The sequence below is a fragment of the Lepidochelys kempii genome, chromosome 26, assembly GCF_965140265.1.
Source record: "Lepidochelys kempii isolate rLepKem1 chromosome 26, rLepKem1.hap2, whole genome shotgun sequence".
Lineage (NCBI taxonomy): Eukaryota > Metazoa > Chordata > Testudines > Cheloniidae > Lepidochelys > Lepidochelys kempii.
In genome coordinates, this window is record NC_133281.1 from 15,649,873 (window position 1) to 15,672,072 (window position 22,200).

A 22,200-nucleotide genomic window follows, 5' to 3' on the forward strand; every position below is an offset into this window, starting at 1 on the left:
AACCCCATACACACCTCTCTGTCTATCCCTCCCTCCCCATACACACACCTCTATCCATCCATCCCCACACTCCCAGTCTCTCTAACCCTGTGTGCAGCCCCTCTATCTACCTCTCCATCCCCACACTCCCAGTCTGTCTCTCTAACCCTGTGTGCAGCCCCTCTATCTACCTCTCCGTCCCCACACTCCCAGTCTGTCTCTCTAACCCTGTGTGCAGCCCCTCTATCTACCTCTCCGTCCCCACACTCCCAGTCTGTCTCTCTACCCCTGTGTGCAGCCCCTCTATCTACCTCTCCGTCCCCACACTCCCAGTCTCTCTAACCCTGTGTGCAGCCCCTCTATCTACCTCTCCGTCCCCACACTCCCAGTCTGTCTCTCTACCCCTGTGTGCAGCCCCTCTATCTACCTCTCCGTCCCCACACTCCCAGTCTCTCTACCCCTGTGTGCAGCCCCTCTATCTACCTCTCCGTCCCCACACTCCCAGTCTGTCTCTCTACCCCTGTGTGCAGCCCCTCTATCTACCTCTCCGTCCCCACACTCCCAGTCTGTCTCTCTACCCCTGTGTGCAGCCCCTCTATCTACCTCTCCGTCCCCACACTCCCAGTCTGTCTCTCTAACCCTGTGTGCAGCCCCTCTATCTACCTCTCCGTCCCCACACTCCCAGTCTGTCTCTCTACCCCTGTGTGCAGCCCGTCTATCTACCTCTCCGTCCCCACACTCCCAGTCTGTCTCTCTACCCCTGTGTGCAGCCCCTCTATCTACCTCTCCGTCCCCACACTCCCAGTCTGTCTCTCTACCCCTGTGTGCAGCCCCTCTATCTACCTCTCCGTCCCCACACTCCCAGTCTCTCTACCCCTGTGTGCAGCCCCTCTATCTACCTCTCCGTCCCCACACTCCCAGTCTCTCTACCCCTGTGTGCAGCCCCTCTATCTACCTCTCCGTCCCCGCCCACCCGCCTGTATCTAACCATCTAGTTATCTGGGCTGTCTGGGCCCCTCACAGTTATTAGGGGCATTAGCCTCACGCACCCTGTGCAGAGGGCTGTGCTGCTTTCCCCATTGTACTGGTGGTAATGCAGCCCTGGGTAGATTAAGTGACTTCTCCAGGGTCCTGCAGGGAGCTGGGGGCGGAGCTGGAACTGAACCCGGGTCTCCTGTGTCCCGGGCCAGTGCCCACTTTGTGGCATCAGGGGCATCCTGGTGGCCCCCGAGCACGTGGCCAGACATGACGTGCCATGGGACGCAGCACAACACTTACCTGGGTTCCCAGCACCACCCGCAGCTCAGACACCCAACCCCAGCTGTGGTGGGCCACGGACAGAGCCCACTGGCAGCGTGTGGCTGGTCATGCAGCACAGGGCACGTGCTCTGCAGTGCCCCGTGCTGTGCCCTGCATGTGGCCCTGCCTCATGCCAGTGCTGGCCTCCAGCGTGGCAGGCAGCCAGCTGAGGGCCAGGACATGCCCTGGGATGGTGCCAGCAGAGCCCCCCAGAATGCAGCTATCCCCCACCCTGCACCAGGGCTGTGGCACAAGCTGCCCTCTCCCTCCCCCCCAGCTATTTTGGAAGGGACAGTCACACCAGCGCCTTGCAATGACACCAAAGGGCAGGTGTGATGCCTGCAAGCCCCTACAAGCCTGGTCCTGCGCCATTCACTACCCAGTCTCTACCTCTCTCGCCTGAGACCAAGGAGAGTACCACACTTACCCCTATGCCGAGTGCCCCGTCCATCCTGCCCTCTGCTTCCCAGAGTGCCAGACTTTTCTGCCAGGGCCTTAGTTCCCCTGTATCTCATCAGTTTCCAAAACAGATTGCAAGGCACTTGGGGCAGGGACTTTGGCTTGTCTGTGGCTCTGACCTTGGGCCTGAGTGGACAGCCTGTTATAGCCAATGCAGGGCCACGCTCCACAGAACAATAAAGGAGGGCTTTGTCATTATCCCCATTCTACAGATGGGGAAACCAAGGCGGGGCAGTGACTTGCCTCAGGTCACCAGGAGGCCAGTGGCAGAGCTGGGCCTAGCCCCTGTGCTGCTGTCCAAGGGTGAGGGGCAGCACAAGGCTGGACCCCCGCCCCTCTCTGTGTTGTGTTCGTAAAGCGCCTAGGAACGTGGGGCCCTGTCTGGAGCTGGGGGTCCCACAGCTACCCGCATTGCGATGATGTATACTGACGGGCCTGGCCCTGCTGAGCCCTGGGGAACATTATGGCAGCCGCCAAGGGGAGCCGAACCGGCCCACACGAGTGGCAGTGGAGAATCCCGCCCAGAACAGCTAATCTTGTAGAAACATCCAGACAAAGGCCAGGAGGAAAACTGAACCATGTCTCTGACTGGAGGCAGCGTGTCCTAGTGGGCAGAGTGCCAGGGTGGGAATTGGAACTGTTGAGTTCTGTACCCAGCTGTGGCCCTGACTGGCTGGGTGACTTTGGGCATGTCCCTTCCCTGCTCTGTGAGCGCCGACTTCCCAGCAACTGAGACTCAGTGTAGGTGTATTGAAAACAGTATTAATGTTGTGATGTCTCACTTTAAATTCTCAGGTGTTTTCCTGGTCCTTCTTGCAGGTAGGGGGATCTGTAGGGCAAGGTGAGATCAGAGTCAACCTGCAGAGAGCCAGCTTGCTACAGCAAGGTGGGGTGCATTGCGTTTCACTGCCTTCAGGAGCAGCCTGTTTTGTCTCTCTCTGTTTTCTGGTTCTTGAGTGTGTTTGATTGTAAGCGATAAAGATGTGTGACCTTGAGAAGATTTCTATTTTATAAAGCTGCTTTCTGGGGTGTGTGCCAGGAACATAACACAGAGGGGACATAGGCAGGGCAAGGAGCATGTGGACAGAGTGGTGAAATGTTATAAGTAATGACACTGTGCCATTTTCTAGATCACCATCTCCACCCACGCAGCCCACACACCCGCCATACATGTGCGTGCACACACAGACACATACTCACAGATGTCTCAGGGCAAGTGATGCAGGGTGGAGCGGTTTGATCCTGATTCCTCACCCCCTGATCAGGCAAAGCTGCCAGTTTGGAAAGCAGCCTGCATCACCCGGGGGCTGTCGCTTTCCCGCCATCGCTGCCTGGCACCTGAGTACAGCTGGCATGACGGAAGGGCCCAATCCCACACGCACCTGCTCACCCAGGGCTGGTCTTGGCCTTTGCTCCCCGGGCCAGGCCTGCCAGCTGGTTGCACCCTCCTGTGGGCTCTGCTTGGGCCCCACCTGCAGGGACTGGCCCCTGGGGCCAGTGGAAGTGACTCTGGACCTTTGCCGGGAACAGGCCCCTGGGCTTGAGGGAAGGATGGAGCTAACCACTCCAGATCTGCCCAGAGCCCTGCCCCTAAGCCCGGCTCAGTGAGGGGGAGCCCTGGTCCGGGCGAGGGGGGGCAGTGTGGGGGGCTCCCCACTCTCCTCCCTAGTCTACAAACCCCGGCTCCTGTGTCTTTCTTTTTAACTCTTCAAGCCACTCAGCCATGACCCCCCTCCCCCTCCAAAACCCCAGCCAGCCAATCCCGCGCCTCTCCGCTCTGCCGGGCCGCTCTCGGGGGGACCCCGTGGGATAAAACCGGCTGGAAATGACTCTGATTGGAAAAAACTTCCCAAGCAATCAAAAGTCAAACGGAGATTTCTGGTGGTGCGTCCCCCGCCCCTCCCCCCGCCGACTCGGAGACAGGCAGCTCGAGGCGGGTGCTGCAGCCGACCAGGTAACAGCAGTGCCCCCCCCCCACATCGATGAGTGCTTGGATCTCTGCTCCCCAGGTGCGGGGGGGTCCAGATTTCGGGGTGTGTGTGTGTAAAATCTCTCTTCCAAGTGAAGGGGGCGACCCTTAGCGGAGGGGGGTTGGGGTGTGACCCCCCCATCTCTCAGAACTGGGTGTATTTTCACCCCTAAGCATCCCACAGCTGAAGCTGCCTCGGACACCTGGGTCCCTCCTGGCTGCAGAAGGGGGCTGCCTGGGTTCCTGGCCCTTTCCAGCAGCTCATTTTCCCTTCTCCCCCTTCCAGGCCTGCAAGACTTTTCTTGGCGGGGGGGGGGGGGGGCTTGAGATCCAAAGGTGACCCCCCACCCCTGCTCCTCTGCAGCGCCCAGCTCCTGCTTGGGAAGAAGAGATCTACCGCCAGGAGCACCTGCCCGCCTTCCTTTGGAGGGGCGATCTCCCCCGCCCCCTAACCGGCCATGCCCCATAACACCATCCGATCAGGTAAGATCTGCCCAGCCTGGGCCTCCTCCGTCCTCCAGCCGTTCCCCGCGCTGGGCTGGATCGGAGCCTGCGCCGCTAACCCACTTCTTGGCGACGGAAAGACCGGGGGCTGCGGGGTGTGAAATGCGGGCTCCACTGGGCAGCGGGGGGAGAAGAGAGGAATCCCGCCCGACATGAGCCCCTGCACCGGGTCCCCTCCCGTCTCCTGCTGACGGGCCATTTCTTCCGCTTTCCTAGCCCCGGGCCAGCCGGAGACTGGGTGTCTGCGGGCTCGCGGCGCAGGGGTTTCTCCCCACGTTTGCTTTGCGGGGACACTACTTTGGTCCCTTGTCTTGCTGATTGATCGCGTGCCCCTCGCACTGGGAAATCCGGCAAAAGGGAGAGAGACCCCGGAGAAGAAAAAAATCTCCCCTTCGGGCGGCCAGATTGAAACAGGGACATTTTAAGTTTAAAGTCAAATTGGAATAAAGTTTAAAGTCAAATTTGCCCGTCCTCTGCTCCCTGCTGACTGCTGAGTTTCCATTCACTTCACGTGGGTCTGGATTAAACCCAGCGCCCATTTCCAAGCGAACCCCGTTAGCAGAAGGGAGGGCTTCTTTGGCGGGGCCTAGTACAGTTTATTCATGTTTAATTCTTTTTAAAAGGGAGATAATTGGGGGTTGTTTTTTGGTCTTAAAGAAGGAGAAAAAACTCTCCCAGATCTAAATATCCCGCAGTTAATCCCGGGGTAATTATGTGATTAAAATCTCCCCACGAAAATCTGGAAATCAACCCCGCCGGTCGCCCCTAAAGCAGGGAATACATCCTGAGATGTGTAAGTTTCCCTTGATTTGTGCAGAGCTGCAGGCGGCGGCCCGGGGTGAATATTGACTGGACAGTTCGCTGGGCTTGTTTTAATACCCCAGATGCGGGCGAATACATGGGGCTTGGGGCAGCGGGGATCTGAGTGTGCCGGGAAATAACCACTCCCTCGCTAGGTGTGGGAATAAACACGAACCACTCGCGGGAAGCGGGGGGCTCTGGGCGGGGGGTGGCAGGGATGGAGAAAAGCCCTTGGCAAACAAAAGCAACCCCCGCGTGGGCTGCTAAAAGCCACGCCGGGCTCGGGTGGCCGGGCGCGGGACAAGGCAGGTGGGCGGACAGGGGGACCTGAGCTGTGGAAGGGGCGAGTTTGTAGAACTTTTCCCTTTGCTTCGGCCGGCTCCGCTTCGGGTCCTGCTGGCCCACGGAGGTCGCGGTGGGAACGGGATGGCAGCCGACTGCGCATTCGTATTGCGGTGGCCTGGCTCAGGCTGGGACGGACAGGTGGCGGGGGCAGGGGGTTCGGCTGGACACCTTTTCCGGGGGCGTGGGGCGATTCCAAGAAGATCCACGTGGTTATTTGCCCCACAAGATCCTGTGTTTGTCCGAAGCTACCAGCCTGGGGCGGCGTGCGGGGCTGGGAGGGAGGGAAACGGGGATTTATAGAGAGCGCTTCGCTTGGATTGATCCCGGGGGGACACAATCGATAGTTCCGATTAATTCCGGCCGACTAGGAAGTCCAGCTTCGTAAAGGAAGCTTGACTTATAATAACACAGGCTCGGAGCGGGGTACGGAGGTATCTATTTATCTCTCTGTTAAGCCTGCTGTGTAACACACCCCAGTGTTTTAGAGCGTCATTCCGGTTCTTGTGTAAACCCAGCGGTTCCAGGGAACTAGTGTCCGAGCTGCCTGCCCCGAGCACTGTGTTTCTATGGAGCGGGGGCTCTTTGATCCGGATCGGGGCATATTTTGGTTGTGTGGTTTCCGCAGCGAACGGGCTCGGGTCCGCTCTGCCCCATGGCACATCAGACCCGAGCCCGGCTTTGTGTGCTGATCCCAGGTCTCGGCTCGCGTCCCGCTTTTTCGGCCGGCAGCCCCTGGCTGGGGGGATTTTCTGTTCGTTAAAAATAAATGCACCGAACGTGTTTCTTCCCCCTTCACATTAAATCCAACATTTCTCTTCGCTTCCCCTTTCCTTCTCCTGCCTCCCGCCGGCCCTGTGTAAACCGACACAGGCCCGGGGGCTGCAGTGTGTAGCCTGAATTCGGACTCACGAGGCCGAATTGGGTTTAAACAAATCCGAGCGATCCAGGGACTTTGCCACGTAACAAAGAAAACCCGAGAGGAAATCTATTTCTCCCAATCGATGCGAAATCGGTCGGTCAACGCAAAGCGGGCAGCGACGGGCTCTGTTTCCATTGCTACACTCCTTTCCTTGCTGCTTCCAGAGCTTCCTTCTGAAGGGAGAAACCAATCTCTCAGCCGGTGGGCGAAATGCAGCGTCCGCTGGCCTCTCTCCAGCCAGACACGTTTTAAAATAAAGGCGTGAGCCCCCAGTGACCGCCGCGCTGGCCTGGGCCAGCTCCAGACCCAGCCCTTGTGTTTGCTGTCCCCGGGTCCGTTCTCACCCCAGCATTGTCCCGAAGGGAGCGACCGCAAGCATCGGGATTTTACAAGGCGCGGCCTGATTTGTGGGTCCCGTTTTTAAAGAAAAATTGATTCCCGGCGATTCTGCTCCCGGCGTGTCCAGCACAAACACAGACGTGCCGTTGTCTTTGGTTCGGGGGTTTGGCCGCTGTGTTTTCTCTCTCGCTGGCTCCTTCGCTCCCTGGCTAGCGGGATTTTTGGTTTGGTTGTTAAGGTTTGATCCTGCCCCCTTCAGCTCCCCGTGCCGGGGAAATGGGACCTGCTCGGGGCCTGCGACTCCCCGAGCCGGCCGGCTCCACCGACAGGGGGGTGAAAGTCCCAACTAAAGAATGGCCATGGTCGCCAAAAGACATCTGCGAGGCAGGAAGGGCCATTCCCCAGCCCTGCCAAAACCAGGGCGCGAGAATATGGTTAAAAAAGGGAAAATAAAAGAAATCTCAAATCAACCACAGGGCGCTGCCGCTGGACCCAGGTCATTTCGCGGGGGGGCGCTGGGGCGGGCAGCAGTGTCCCCCCGGCCCGGCTGTCCAGAGACCGAGGCGGGTTCTGACACCCAGCTCGGGCTTTGCCTTTGTGGACGGTTCGCGTCCTCTCCCCCCACCCCAGCCCCGCAAGAGAAAGTCCTCAAGGAAAGTTAATTAGGAGATAATGTAGCCACCTCCCGGATGAGTTTCCAGATAAGAGTCTTTTCAGGCTTCGTCACTTGAATTGTGACCGGGGGGGTTTGGACACTTTTTCGGAAGTCACATGGGGGACTTTATCCTGGGTTCTCGGGTTACGCGGGGTTTATTATCTTGTCATAAATCTACGGCTACATTCCTGGGGGCGGGGAGGGGGGCGGTTAATTCATGTTAAAGGGTCACCCTGCCACACGTCCTTCGGACTTCATTTTTTAAACGGTGGCCCGGGACAATGGGGCAAAGAGGCTGGCAGTGAGCGCAGAGGGATTTGGGTGGCTGCTGGGAAGCGGGTAAACACGGGTGGGTCCTTCATGTCTGGGCCCAGGGACAGCGGCAGGCAGGGAATGGCCTGGGTGCGCAGGGCTGTGATTTCTTACCCCTGCGTGTGTCTGGATCTAGCCATAGCCCCTGCCGGGATAGGGGGTTAGTCAGGGCTCTGCTGTGTAGCTTTATGTCTAGAGGAGACCAGGTGCTGACAGGTGCTATACAGACAGGTGTAAGTGTGTTGGGAGTCTCTTGTGTGTCTGTGGGGTGTCTGGGAATTGCCAGCCGCAGTACTCCTGTGTTTGTGTCTGTGTTCACTTTCGATCGAGCTGTGAAGCTAGGGTGACCGGATGTCCTGATTGTCCCAATATCTGGGGCGTTGTCTTATAGAGGTGCCTATTTCCCCCATCCCGATTTTTCACACTTGCTGTCTGGTCACCCGGTGTGTGGCAAGCTGCGGCCTAGCAGTGGGTGTGTACCGCACACTACCACAAAGGCCTACATCTGAGCAGGAATAAGGAAGGACACCCAGATAGAGTGATCACTTTAGATAAGCTATTGCCAGCAGGAGAGTGGGGTGGGAGGAGGTATTGTTTCATGGTCTCTGTGTGTATATAAAGTCTGCTGCAGTTTCCACGGTATGCATCCGATGAAGTGAGCTGTAGCTCACGAAAGCTCATGCTCAGATAAATTGGTTAGTCTCTAAGGTGCCTCAAGTCCTCCTTTTCTTTTTGCAGATAGATCATGTAGCCAGAAACCGTAGCTTGCAGAACGCCCCCCGCTCTATAAATCCGCCCAGCCGGCCCCATCCCCGGCGTCAGTCTCACACACACGTACAGCGCCGCACGACTGTCGTGGGGATCCGTCCCAAGCGACTCCGTTAAAAGACAAGAGAGGCCTTGTCTGCTGGACCAGCCTAGCCAGCAGAGCTGCACCAGCCTGGCCATAGCAGCAAATCCCCCCCCGGGGCTGGGATCCCCAAGGCAAACAAGCGCAACCAGGACAACCAGCTGAGGCTGCTGCTGGCAGGGCTCTGAGGCAGGGGTGCTGGAACTAGGGGTGCGGGGGGGAGGGGGGCTGCCGCACAGCCTGGCTGGAAGTGGTTTCCATCATACACAGGGTTTACTTTGGTTCAGTGGCTCTCAGCCCCCACCGTACAAATTGCTCCAGTGCCCTGGGGGCACCCGGCCCCCCTCCCCAGAGCCAGGCCGGCAAAACTTGGTCGTGTCGCTCGGCCTGTAGAGGCTGTTTCTGCAGTGACTCGGGCCCCAGGAGCCTGGATCCGCGAGGCGGGGGCACCTGGCCAGTGACCTCAGGGCCGGAGTCCAAGTGGGTTTCATGTTGGAGGCTCTATAGAACGTTTTACTCTGTCCCAAAGCAGGAGCAGTTCAGCCCAGGAGCTGATGGGCTGGCGGGGGTGGGGGGATTGTAGCACTCGCCTGTACTCAGAGAGATCCCCAGTCACCCGGCCCTGCTCAGCTCCGGGGGGGAGGGGCAGGATAGCAGATGTCCCCGTATTAGGGGCTTTGTCTTATACACACAACTCTACCCGACCCCCCACCTCAAAAAAGTGTCCTGATTTCTCACACTTGCTCTCTGTTCACCCGAGTGCATGCCCAGGGCTGGATCCTTCTCTCCCTTGTAATTTACATCAGCCCCAGGAGCTCCACTGCGTTGGAGGGAGCTAGGGAGGAGCAGGGACAAGAACCAGGCCCCTTATCCGTGGGCCCGATCCTGTGGTGGCTGCGGTGAGTGCAGGTTTGGTTCTGGAGCGATGGGAGCAGGACTCGGCAGCCCGCCCCCGCCTTGCTGTAATTATTAATGGGCGCTGGGATGCAGGGGCAGAGGGAGTGTAAGCCCAGGCCCAGGGTCTAATCACTCACGGCCCAGAGCAGGGGGTTGGGAGGGGAGAAATGAGAGTTGTTTTTTAAAAGGCATAAAATGCTTTAAAAACCCAGTCTGAGCCCAGGGGAGTGGGGAGCCATGAGGCCTGACCGGGCAAGGTAAAAGCTTTACAACAGAGCACCCCCCACTATGTTCCCCCCACCCATGTGTCACGCATAAACCACTGCACCCCCCACTTCCCACTGCATCCCCCCACCCAGTCACCCCCATGCACCACTGTGACCCCCACCCCCCCACTGAACCCCCCACTCCCCACTGTGTCCCCACCCTCACCACTGCACCCCCCACCCAGCCAGCCCCATGCACCACTGTGACCCCAACCCCCCAGCACTGTGACCCCCCAGCTACCCGCATGCATGACTGTGACCCCAACCCCCACCACTGTGACCCCCCACCCAGCCATCCCCATGCACCACTGTGACCCCAACCCCCACCACTGTGACCCCCCACCCAGCCATCCCCATGCACCACTGTGACCAACCCCCCACTGAACCCCCCACTCCCCACTGTGTCCCCACCCTCCCCACTGCACCCCGGACCCAGCCAGCCCCATGCACCACTGTGACCCCCCACCCAGTCACCCCCATGCACCACTGTGACCCCCAGCCCCCCACTGAACCCCCCACTCCCCACTGTGTCCCCACCCTCACCACTGCACCCCCGACCCAGCCAGCCCCATGCACCACTGTGACCCCTACCCCCACCACTGCACCCCCCACCCAGCCAGCCCCATGCACCACTGTGACCCCAACCCCCCAGCACTGTGACCCCCCAGCTACCCGCATGCATGACTGTGACCCCAACCCCCACCACTGTGACCCCCCACCCAGCCATCCCCATGCACCACTGTGACCCCAACCCCCACCACTGTGACCCCCCACCCAGCCATCCCCATGCACCACTGTGACCAACCCCCCACTGAACCCCCCACTCCCCACTGTGTCCCCACCCTCCCCACTGCACCCCGGACCCAGCCAGCCCCATGCACCACTGTGACCCCCCACCCAGTCACCCCCATGCACCACTGTGACCCCCAGCCCCCCACTGAACCCCCCACTCCCCACTGTGTCCCCACCCTCACCACTGCACCCCCGACCCAGCTAGCCCCATGCACCACTGTGACCCCTACCCCCACCACTGTGACCCCCCAGCTACCCGCATGCATGACTGTGACCCCAACCCCCACCACTGCACCCCCCACCCAGCCAGCCCCATGCACCACTGTGACCCCAACCCCCACCACTGTGCCCCCCAGCCCCCCACTGAACCCCCCACTCCCCACTGTGTCCCCACCCTCACCACTGCACCCCCGACCCAGCCAGCCCCATGCACCACTGTGACCCCTACCCCCACCACTGTGACCCCCCAGCTACCCGCATGCATGACTGTGACCCCAACCCCCACCACTGCACCCCCCACCCAGCCAGCCCCATGCACCACTGTGACCCTACCCCACCACTGTGCCCCCCAGCCACCCCCATGCACCACTCACCCCCCACTGCACCCCCCACTTCCCCACTGCACAGCTGCTCACCCCATGCACCGTGCATGCACCACTGCATCAACACGCCAGTGCATCCACACGCACGCATGCACTCATGCAGGATACGAACCTGCATCATCGCACCAGCATAGAGGGTACACTTGTCAACACACCAACGGTCACAGATCCCCACGCCAAAGACTGGAACAGACACACACAGCCAACCTACGCCCACCATCCAGACAGACGTGGACAAACCGACACAGCATCCACAACCCACTATATGCACAGCCAACCTACAGACAGCCGCAGCATCCACAGACCCCCACGATTCTGTACGAACACCTTCCCGCCCCCAGGGTGTCTATACAAACACGCCCAGTCAAATACACAGACACGCACCGACGCCCAACATACACACAGTCTAACATACACAAACACAGCCAACATACGTGAACACACCCATATGTATAGGTGTCCATATCCCCCCTCTGGCCACAGAGCCCTGCAGAGAGAGAAGAGTAAGCAACATGTTTCAGATCCGAAAATATATTTGAAAAATGCTGCGTGTATTTTTGCCAGCTGGAGCAATGTGAGGGGGCGAGATGCCCAGCGGGTGCAAACTTGCGCACGCGGGATCCAGCAGATGCCCAGTGACTGATACCAGCTGAGGATCTGGCCCTGGTCTCTGGAACGTCACGGTGGCATGTTTTCCCTGAGCCAAGGCAGGAATCGGAACGAATCGAGGGAGAAATACAACTGCGTAAATCATCTTGTGGTGCAGCCGGTATCATACACACCAGACAGACGGGGCTTTTCGTCACCAGTGCAGCACCTCACCACGCAGTGATGGAGTAATCGGGTGGTCGTAACGAATTGTCACTTACTATCCGGCTGTCGCAATAGCGCTGAATATGGGGCAGATTTTCAGAGCGGAGCGCAGGCCTGTGGGAAGCCAAAGGGCTCTATGCATCTCACTGCACCCTTGTGCCTTTTGAAAATCACCCCCCTATTTCTTTGAAATCAGGGGTGGAGCCAGGGAGAGAGGCTGATTTACCCCAAGTAAAGATCTGGCCCTTTAATCACAATGCCACACAAATCCACCCCTCCCACCTTTAAAGGGAAAAGAGGGGAATGGAGACACCTGGGCCACCCCGGAACACCCATCCCTGGGTGATCTGCAGCCTCCAGAGCCAGCGCCTGGTGGGGAGCGGCTGGGCTGGGGCGGGGCGGCCCTCTGCCAGAAGGGGGTGGCCCTGGGATGCTGTGAGGTGATCTCCAACCAAAAGCAGAGGCGAGGAGTGAACCCTGCAGCCCTTACTCCCTCGAGTAAGGACTGGGCAAGGAGATGAGGCTTTGGTGTAAATCAGCAAGACTCATTGCAGCGAGGGCCAGATCCTGCTGGGGGTGATCCTACTGGCGTCAGGGGCTGGAGCAGAGTCCCTCCCATGCACAAATGTCAGAAGGTGGGGACCATGTGTGCGCAGGTCTGGCACAGGCATACAATAATCTTTAGGCTTCAGACTCGGGCGGGGCTAGGTGATGCTGGGCTGAAACGTGGCCATGCAGCGTGTGTGATGCGTGGCAATGCGCATGCTGTCCTGGGGCGGGGTCATGCTGCACCACGGGGCCGTAATAGCGTGGCACGAAAACTCCCGGGACCAAGAGCTACTGACCAGGGACCAGCCTCCACTCCTCACATAGCTGCATGGCGAGGCTAGCGGACGGCACGGGGTGGCCCTTGGTGCACTCCGGATCCATGCAGGGAAACGGAGCCAAGCGGCCCCGTGTTCACGTGGCTGGGTCGTGAGCTGGGTCGATGCCTAGGGCGGGGGTCCTCAGTCTGGGCTCCGCAGACCCCTGGGGGCTTAGACTGAAAACTCACTGAACAGAATCTAATGACAGCCGCAGAGAAGAGATTTCCAAAGGGGTCTGCGCCTCCCTTCGGAATTTGTTAGCGGGCCGCAAATGAAAAAAGGTTGCAAACCACTGCTCTAGGGGTGGCCTGGGGAGCCTGCGGCTGGGGGTGTTGGGCTTTGTACCACAGGGCTCTCAGGGGTTGTTCCTGAGTCCCTTTGGGTGGTGTTAAACGTTCTCTGGGAAGGGAAAAGCCAGGCTCCTTCATGGCTGCTGGGCCCGAGAGCTGAGCTCATCAGCATTAATGGCCCCCAGAGGCCCGCGGGGGCCGATGCGCGCCAGCCGAGCGTCGCATGGGGCTGTGCAGAGCAACGCTCGTCGCTCCGGGGCTGTGGGGTCATAGGCCAGATTCTGCCTCTAGGGACTGCCATGTAACAGCTCTGATTTCTATGGGGCTTCGCCTGATTTACACCAGGGCATTGCCAGGGCTTTGCCTGTATCCGTGAGGCAACTGCCGTGTCGGGTGGGGGCGACAGGGTTCAAAACAGCCCAGAGCTCTGCTGGGACCCAGTGGAAACTCCCCCCTCCTGCCCATCCTCCATTGTACGGGGCGGGGGGGAACTGAGGCACAGGGCAGGGCCTGACCCAGCTGGTCTCTGACACAAGTTGGACACAAGTTTTGGCCTTGCTCCTGCTCCCCTTATTCAGCTAAGTCCAGCTGGAGTTTCCAGATCAGATTCTTAGGGGAAAGCTCCCTGCTCCCTCAGCTGGGGCTGCATCCCCAGGCCTCTGCTCCCCTCCCGGGAAGCCCCACTCTGAGGTCCAGGCATATGGCTGGGGGAAAGCCAAGGAGCTCCCTGTCAGGCACTGGAGCTGGGTCAGCTTGGCTGGAGGTTGTTGCTGGGAATGGTGGGGGCTGGCCTGGGGTTGGGGGATGCTGTTAAAGAGGACACTCGGGGCTGGGGTCAGTATTTGGGGCCTGGTGCTGAGTGTGGGGTTGGGGTGGCCGCTGGCTGCGGACGGGGGAGCCAAGTGTCGCAGCGGGGTCTAGAAGCAGTTAATGGGGCTGGAGGAAGGGTTCAGATTTTCCCGTTAAAGGCATTTTAATGGCGCATGACATCTTGCCTCCCCCCGGGGAGGGGGCCAAATGCCTCTCTCCATCTGCCCCAGAGCGGACCCCCTGCATCCCACTGCTCCCTGTAGGATGGAGGCCTCTCTAGCAGGGATAGGCCCTGCCGGGGGACCTTGGGCCCCATTCCCTCTCCCATGCCTCGGTTTCCCCTCCCAGCTCTTTGGAGCAGCCTCTCACTGTGTGTCTGCACAGTGGGAACCCTGATCTCAGTGGAGGTCCATGCGTGCCCCCTGCTAAGGCCACGTCCCCCTGGCCATGCCAGCCTGCTGAGTGTGGCCTGCCCCTAACTCCACCATGCCGAGGTCCTGGCTAGCAGCACGTCCTTCCCTCTGGCAGCTGCCTGGCTCTGACCCTGCCCTGCTCCGGGCCTGGGTGCGGTGCTGCTGCTTGCAGCCACAACTGCGCTGGCTGAGGCACCAGTGGAAGCATGTGCCTGATCCAAAGCCCCCCGCGCTCAGGGGAGGGACTTGCAGTCCCTGGGCTTGGATCAGGTCCTGCAGGGCAGAGAGCAAGACCCCTGAATTGTCCCCCGGAACTTGACCTCTGCCCCTCCCTCCCCCAGGGCTAACCCTGGCCCCGACTGGCCCCCAACATAGACTGCGAATGAACCCACCCGCCAGCAACCTTCACTCCCCGTTTGAACACCAGGGTCACTGAGTGTCATGGAAGCAAAGTGCCGTGGAGCATTTGGTTGAGCAAAACTGGGACAAAGATCTTGGTGGCTCAGAGGCCGATGTGGCAAGATAGCTGGACCCGTCCGACAGACTGTGCTCTACAACCAAGATGGCCCACAGCCTGGAAGGATGTCCGGGAATCCCCGAGCCCTGTCCTCTGAAAATCAGCCTTTTGTCACGTCTCGCACCTGAGACGGAGGGCTGAGGGGGAGGGGTGTTCTCTTACTGTGTGTCTGTGCAGCAGACTGTTCCATAAATATTTCTGCTCCGTATTTGGAAAAGAGCTGGATGAAGTATTCGTATCATAAGATGACGAAATACTTTCCTCTCCAACAGCAGCTCAGGAGGATGTCAAACAGCAACGACTAAAGTCAGACCTCTTTAAATCAGCAGGAGCAGAGGCCTTGCACCCAAGAGTTTCAAAAGAGCTGGCAAAGGTGTCTCCTGTCCAATTAGTGCTGATTGTTGTTGCTAAGTCATGGAGCACTGGGGAAGTTCCAGAAGGCCGGAAGAAAGCTAATGTTGTGCCAATATTTAAAAAGGGGACGACCTAGGGAGTTACAGGCCTGTCAGCCTGACATCAGCAAAATAGTGTGGTAGCCAATCTGATACTCCTTTAATAAAGATTAAAGGAAAGCAATGTAATTAACGCCAATCAATGTGGGTTTATGGAAAACAGATCCTGGCAAATTCACGCTGTATATTTTAAAAATGAGAATACAAGGTTGATTGGTAAAGTTATTAGTAGAGTTGTAATTAACAGTGTTGGGAGGAGGGATAGCTCAGTGGTTTAGAGCATTAGCCTGCTAAGCCCAGAGTTGTGAGTTCAATCCTTGAGGAGACCATTTAAGGATCTGGGGAAAAATTAGGGATTGGTCCTGCTTTGAGCAGGATGTTGGACTACATGACCTCCTGAGGTTCCTTCTAACCCTGATATTCTATGCTTAGACTCCTCTAAGGCATGTGACCTTGTGCTGACATTTTGATTAAGAATCTAGAACAATATAAAATCAAGGGGGCTCAGATTAAATGGCTTGATAAGTGGCTGACTGATACATGTTCAGACCAAACTGTAAAAGGGAAGAAGGAGAATCTGGGGAACTACAGATTGCTCAGCCTCACCTCAGCTCCTGGAAAAAATCATGGAGCAGGTCCTCAAGGAAACCCTTTTGAAGCACTTGGAGGAGAGGAAGGTGATCAGGAACAGTCAACATGGATTCACCAAGGGCAAATCATGCCTGACCAACCTGATTGCCTTCTATGATGAGATAACTGGCTCAGTGGATATGGGGAAAGCGGTGGACATGATATATCTTGACTTTAGCAAAGCTTTCGATCCGGTCTCCCACAGTATTCTCGCCAGCAAGTTAAAGTATGGGCTGGATGAATGGACCATAAGGTGGATAGAAAACTGGCTAGATTGTCGGGCTCAACGGTTAGTGATCAACGGTTCGATGTCTAGTTGGCAGCCAATATCAAGTGGAGTGCCCCAGGGATCGGTCCTGGTGCTGGTTTTGTTCCACATCTTCATTAATGATCTGGATGATGGGATTAGTTGCACCCTCAGCAAATTCACAGATGACACTAAGCTGGGGGAAGAGGTAGATAAGCTGGAGGGTAGCGATAGGGTCCAGAATGACTTAGCCAAATTGGAGGATTGGGCCAAAAGAAATCTGATGAGGTTCAACAAGGACAAGTGCAGAGTCCTGCACTTAGGAAGGAAGAATCCCATGCACCGCTACAGGCTGGAGACCGACCGGCTAAGCAGCAGTTCTGCAGAAAAGGACCTGGGGATTACAGTGGATGCGAAGCTGGATAGTAGTCAGCAGTGTGCCCTTGTTGCCAAGAAGGCTAATGGCACATTGGGCTGCATTAGTAGGAGCATTGCCAGCAGATCGAGGGAAGTGATTATTCCCCTCTATTCGATACTGGTGAGGCCTCCTCTGGAGTACTGTGTCCAGTTTTGGGCCCCACACTACAGGAATTATGTGGACAAATTGGAGAGAGTCCAGCGGAGGGCAACAAAAATGATTAGGGGGCTGGAGCACATGACTTATGAGGAGAGGCTGAGGGAGCTGGGATTGTTTAATCTCCAGAAGAGAAGAGTGAGGGGGGATTTGATAGCTGCCTTCAACTACCTGAAGGGAGGTTCCAAAGAGGATGGAGCTTGGATGTTCTCAGTGGTAGCAGATGACAGAATGAGGAGCAATGGTCTCAAGTTGCAGTGGGGGAGGTCTAGGTTGTATATTAGGAAAAACTATTTCACCAGGAGGGTGGTGAAGCACTGGAATGGGTTACCTGAGGAGGTGGTGGAATCTCCTTCCTTTGTAGTTTTTAAGGCTCAGCTTGACAAAGCCCTGGCTGGGATGATTTAGTTGGTGTTGGTCCTGCATTGAGCAGGGGGTTGGACTAGATGACCTCCAGAGGTCCCTTCCAACCCTAATCTTCTATGATTCAATTATTATGATGGCTGGACAGATGTGTAAATAGCCCTGTTGGTGTGATCACTTGTCCATTATTTCAGCAAGTGTGAGCATCCCTGTTGCTGGTCCTGGCCCTGTGGGATGCAGCACCCCCTTCCAGTGAGTGAGGGGATCTGGCACCTCACAGGATCAGGCCCTAACAGAGCCCCCTTCAGGGACAGATTCTGACAGGCCTTTTAGCCTTATGCCCACAGTGCTGTGGAGTTCCCCCTCTCTGGGGCTGTCCCACATGGCCTGCAGCGGGACTGGGGGTCTCTGGGCCGGCCCAGGAGTGGGGTGGGGAATCATTGGAAGGTGGGGGCTTGTTTAAAAGATGGTGCAGTGAGGTGGCCAGCGGGGCAGCGCGTCCCAGCCCTGCGCCAATGTGTGGTGCCCTCCCCTCCATGCACACCCACTGCCTGGCAGCCAGCTGCCCCCCTTTCCCCCCCACCGCTCTCCATCTCGCCTCCCCTGCATAATCGTTCTTGCCTGCATGAGCGCTCCGGCTCCGCAGCCCGGCGCCCCTCGGAGGCATTCTCCCCTCGCCTGTTATTTTTGTATTAGCGCCGAGCCCATTACAGCTAATTTGCTCGCCCTAATCTCCATTTATTTCTCCCTCGTTGATATTAGATTTTGCTTCTCTATTGCTCCGGCCTGATTTCCTCTTTGTCTCTCTAATGGCCCCCCCATTTCTCTATTAATCTGGTTTCCTCTCGCCATGCGCCCCCCCCTTACCACCCACCCCAAACTGAGTCCCCTTTAAATTAACTCCTTACTGCCCAGGGGCTGGTGGAGCAGGAAAGCAGCCAGGCTTCGCAGAGGAACAGGCCCCTGCTCAGAGCCCCCCATGTGTTGGCTCTCGCACCACACTGAGACCCCAGAAACAGGCCACATCCTCCAGCACCCACCAGGGGCCTGCCCTACAGCCTGAACCCCCTAACACCATGGGGAGCACTCCCTGATCCAGCCAGGCTCACCCTGCACAAGCCCAGCAGCCTCTGGGGGTTTGATCCCCACTCTCTTTGCGGTGTTTTGTAAAGCCCCAGCTCCTGGAGCCAGGGGAGTTTCTGCTCCAGACTGCCTGTTTGCAGAGGGCAGCTGGTCATGTGGCCCCAGGCCCCCTCGCAAAAAAGCAAAGACAAAAGGACCCCACCTTTGGCATTGCAAAAATCCCTTGTGGTTTCTAAGGCCACCTCATCATTTTGGGGGGCCTGGTTCATTGGTTTTGACCACTAGGGGCTGGCCAGATGGAAAAAACTCTGCTCTGGAGAGTTAATGGCACTTCTCTGTAACCCAACTCTTCTCTCCCACCCCCTTGGTAGCTGGTACTCCAGCTCCCCTTCCCCACCCCTCTGCCCCCATTCCCTGTATCCTGTCCTCTGCTCCACATTCCTGGACACCCTCCCAGAACCCGCCAGGCTCTGTCTCCCAATTCCACTGCCCCTCCCCAACACCCTTACCCCGCCTCTGTTCCCAAGCGCTGTACCCTGACCTCCCCAGCCCCTGTAACCATCTCAGCCAGCTCCTGTATGTCACCCCCTTTCACGTCCCACACTGAGCCCCTCTAAGCGTTACTGGTGCCTCAAGCTCCCTGCTCCCACCTGGCTGACCTTACGTTCCTGGGAGTGGGGCTGGGAGTGGTATATCGAGTCAGAGATTATTAGGCCAGACAGGGCTAAGGCAATCATCCAGTCCAACCACCCAATCCCCAACTTAATCCCTCTTTGAACTGGAGCAGACTGTTAGCAAAGCAGCCCGCTCGCTTTAGCAATGGGCTGTGCTGGAGAACACACCAGGCCCTTGGGAGGTCGTTCCAATGGTTAGTGACCCTGGCTTGGACCTGCAGCCAGCGGATCGTGTCAGGCCTTAGACTGAAGACCCCTCTGGTACCAATTTCTGTAGGTTCTGGGATCCAGGGACAGGGATCCAGGGACAGACTGGGATCCAGGTCCCCCTTGACAGTCTCTTTGATGGAGCTCCTGGGGTCGATGGCAGGTTGTCCAAGCCTTTAACCATTCTTCTGGCTCTGCTGCAAACCCTCCCCCATTATCAACAACCTGCTTAAATTGTGGGCACCAGAACTAGGCACGGGATCCCATCAGCGGTCGCACCAGTGTCAAACACAGAGGTGAAATCACCTCTCTGCTCCTACTTGAGATTCCCTTGTTTACCCATCCCAGGGTCACATTAGTCCTTTTGGCCCCAGCATCGCACGGGGAGCTCATGTTCAGCAGATTCTCCTTGCGATGAGCTTCAAACCTTACAGTGGTGCTTATGCAGCGACCCAGGCCTTGGTCCGGCAATGCCTACCGTGAGGAGAGGAACATAAGAACATAAGAGCGGCCAGACTGGGTCAGACCAAAGGTCCATCTAGCCCAGTGTCCTGTCTGCCGACAGTGGCCACTGCCAGGTGCCCCAGAGGGAATGACCAGAACAGGGAATCACCAAGTGATCCGTCCCCTGTCACCCATTGCCAGCTTCTGGCAAATCAGGACGATGGAGAGATCTTCCAGTTTTAAACTGTATAAAGGAAAAACCCAGAAATCTGGCAGAACAAGAACAGAAAATAAATAACATCTAGTGTCATCAAATGCTCGGTTAGGAAACTAAACTGTAAATTACTCTGCGTAGCTCGAAAGCTGGGCTCTCTCCCTGCCAGGAGTTGGGCCAATAAAAGCTCTTTCTCCACCCACCTTGTCTCATTGCAGTACAAAATGTTTGTCAGCACCACAACCCATCGCCCAAGAGGGAATCCACCCCTCTCCCTGGCTGTGAAGTTCGGCTTCGCCTCACCTCTCTCTGGCGTGCGTGTCTCCTTTGCTTCCACACCCCTTTCCAACAGCTCCCCCCCAGATGGCCATGCCTCGTCCCCAGGCGCCCGAACTGTACCCCTCTGCCAGGGTCCCAATGGTCAACCTGGGTTGTACACTCCGTACCCCTCGCCACCTTGCGGGCAGCTTCCTCTCCGGCCCAACCGAGCCTTACCCTCTTGGTTGAAACTGCAGCTGGTGCCAGGGCCAGGGTTACTGCACTTCTTTTCCTACCCATGCAACCCTGCACTGCACCAATATCTGCCCGTGCATTGGCCTGTAACGACGCCAAGCCAAATGAGGGCCTTCCCACCCATTGCCTTTAGAGCAGTGGGTGGGAACGTGTTCATCTGGCCAAGGGCAAGCCTGACAATCCTGGAGAGAAGGAAGCGGGCACATGGTGGAGCAGGCAGGGAGTGCTGCTGGCAACTAGTGGAGTGTATGGGGCTGTGAGGGGCAATGGCTGGGGGGGTCCAGGTAGCGTGTAGGGCTGGGTGTCTGTGTTGGGGTGTGCAGAGATACGAGTGTGTCTAAGCCTGTGTGTAGCTCCCTGCTGGCATGTAGGGGTGGGCACACATGGGCATGTAAATCTGGGTGCATGTAGATCTGTGCATGCATGTAGAGCTGTGTGGATGTGTGTTGGTCAGTGCATGCGTGTAACTCTGTGTGCAGATCCATGTGCATGTGTGTAGATCCTTGCGTGTGCATGTCGGTCTGGGGGTCACTCAGGGAGAATACTGCCACACTGGACACAAACAATCACAGCCCGGGGCAGAGCACGGAGCTGGGAACCAGGAACTGCTGAGCTCCTCCCAGCTCTTCCCCTGATTCGCTTCATGAAGTTACATAAGTCCCGTCCCCTCTCTGTGTCTCAGTTTCCCCATTTGCAAAATGGCAGTCAGCAGACTTATCATCCTAGCTACGTACTCACATTCCCCTCTCCAAACAAGAGCAGTATCTGGGCAAAAGCTCTTAAGGAATTTACCCCCAACAACCCTGCTGGTTTCAGATGGGGAAACTGAGGTCCCAGATAGGAAGGGACTTGCCCCAGGTCGCCCAGTGAGTCAGCGGCAGAGCTAGGATTTATACCCAGGGCTCCTGGCTGTTAGTCCCGTGCATTAACCACAGCCACACCCTTCGCCTAGTGCATGGGGCAAATACATTAGAGCATAAAGTTCTTTCCAAATGAACAGCTTGATTCTGATTTATCTCATGTTCCTGTGAACCCAGGGTAGCCCCAGTGACTTCACTGGTGTGAGCTGGCGTAGAGAAGATCCGAATCTGCCCAGACACATGCTGCTGAAGGAGCACGGGCTGCAGAATTGTTCTGCTCAGCTCCATACAGGCGTATAACATATTTGGCATGGAAATGAGCGACTGATGCTTCTCCCATGTCACTTTAACTGCATGTTAGGTTGGCTACAGCCCAGTCTGGGGGCGGCCTGGTCCAAGCTGTGATGGCTTCCCTATCGCGCAGGGCATCACGCCTCCCTCCCGCTCCAAGCAGCTGGCCGATCGCTGGCACCAGATGGCAGGAGCAAAGAGAGGCCCAAAGACCCGCAGACGTTATGTCCTCATGGCAGAGCCAGCTCCTCTGGAGCTAGCCTAGCTCAGGTGACGGCAACCGAGCAGGCTGTGTTGGCAGCGGGGATGGGCAGTTAAAAGCACCACCAGGCTCCAGGGACAGGGTTCTGTGTGTGGACAGGCTGGGCCGAAGCCCCAGCTGCAGCTCAGTTCATCCTGCGGCGAGCCCAAGCTGCCAGGCAGCGCTGAGTCAGTAGGCAACGGAAGGGGCACTGCTGAGTACAGAGAACGTGAGGAAAACGCAGACAGTGCTCAGGTCTGGCAGCGAGCCTGGGCAACCGTGTGCTTCTGGACCTGCAGCGTTGCCCCCTTCGGCCGCCACTCTGCAAGCTGGGGGGTTCAGATCAACAGCTTCCAACTGGTTCCCCCTGCCCAGTGCCAAGTGGGAAGCTGGCTGCAGAAGGAGACAGGACAGGTGGGAAGAGGCTCCCTGGTGGTTTTAAGGGTACGTCTACCCAGCAAAACCAGCCCCCCGGCAGCGAGTCACTGAGCCCCGGTCACCTGACTGGGCTCATGGGCCTTGCCCAATGCAGCTAAAAACTGCAGTGGAGACATCTGGGCTCAGGCTGGTGCCTGGCTCTGAGACCCAGAGAGGCAGGAGGCCTCAGGCTCCAGGTGCCAGCCCGAGTGGACGCATCTACACAGCTATTTTTAGCCCCTAGCGCCATGGGAGGCAGACGAAGCTCCCTGTCCTGCCTCCTCCATCCGTGG

At 57.6% G+C, this 22,200-nt stretch overlaps 1 protein-coding gene across 12 annotated transcripts in view; it reads left to right on the forward strand.

The window, feature by feature from the left end:
* The first annotated feature begins 3,556 nt into the window (after positions 1–3,556).
* PAX8 (paired box 8) overlaps positions 3,557–22,200 on the forward strand; it is a 41,189-nt gene continuing 22,545 nt past the window's right edge. For 11 of the 12 annotated variants that reach the window (XM_073324909.1, XM_073324915.1, XM_073324913.1 and 8 more), the window contains exons 1-2: positions 3,557–3,691; positions 3,993–4,189. In XM_073324909.1, coding sequence (XP_073181010.1) covers positions 4,165–4,189 — 25 coding nt within the window. In that variant the 5' untranslated portion in view covers positions 3,557–3,691; positions 3,993–4,164. The remainder of the gene's footprint in view (positions 3,692–3,992; positions 4,190–22,200) is intronic. The other variant, XM_073324911.1, reaches the window with a different exon arrangement.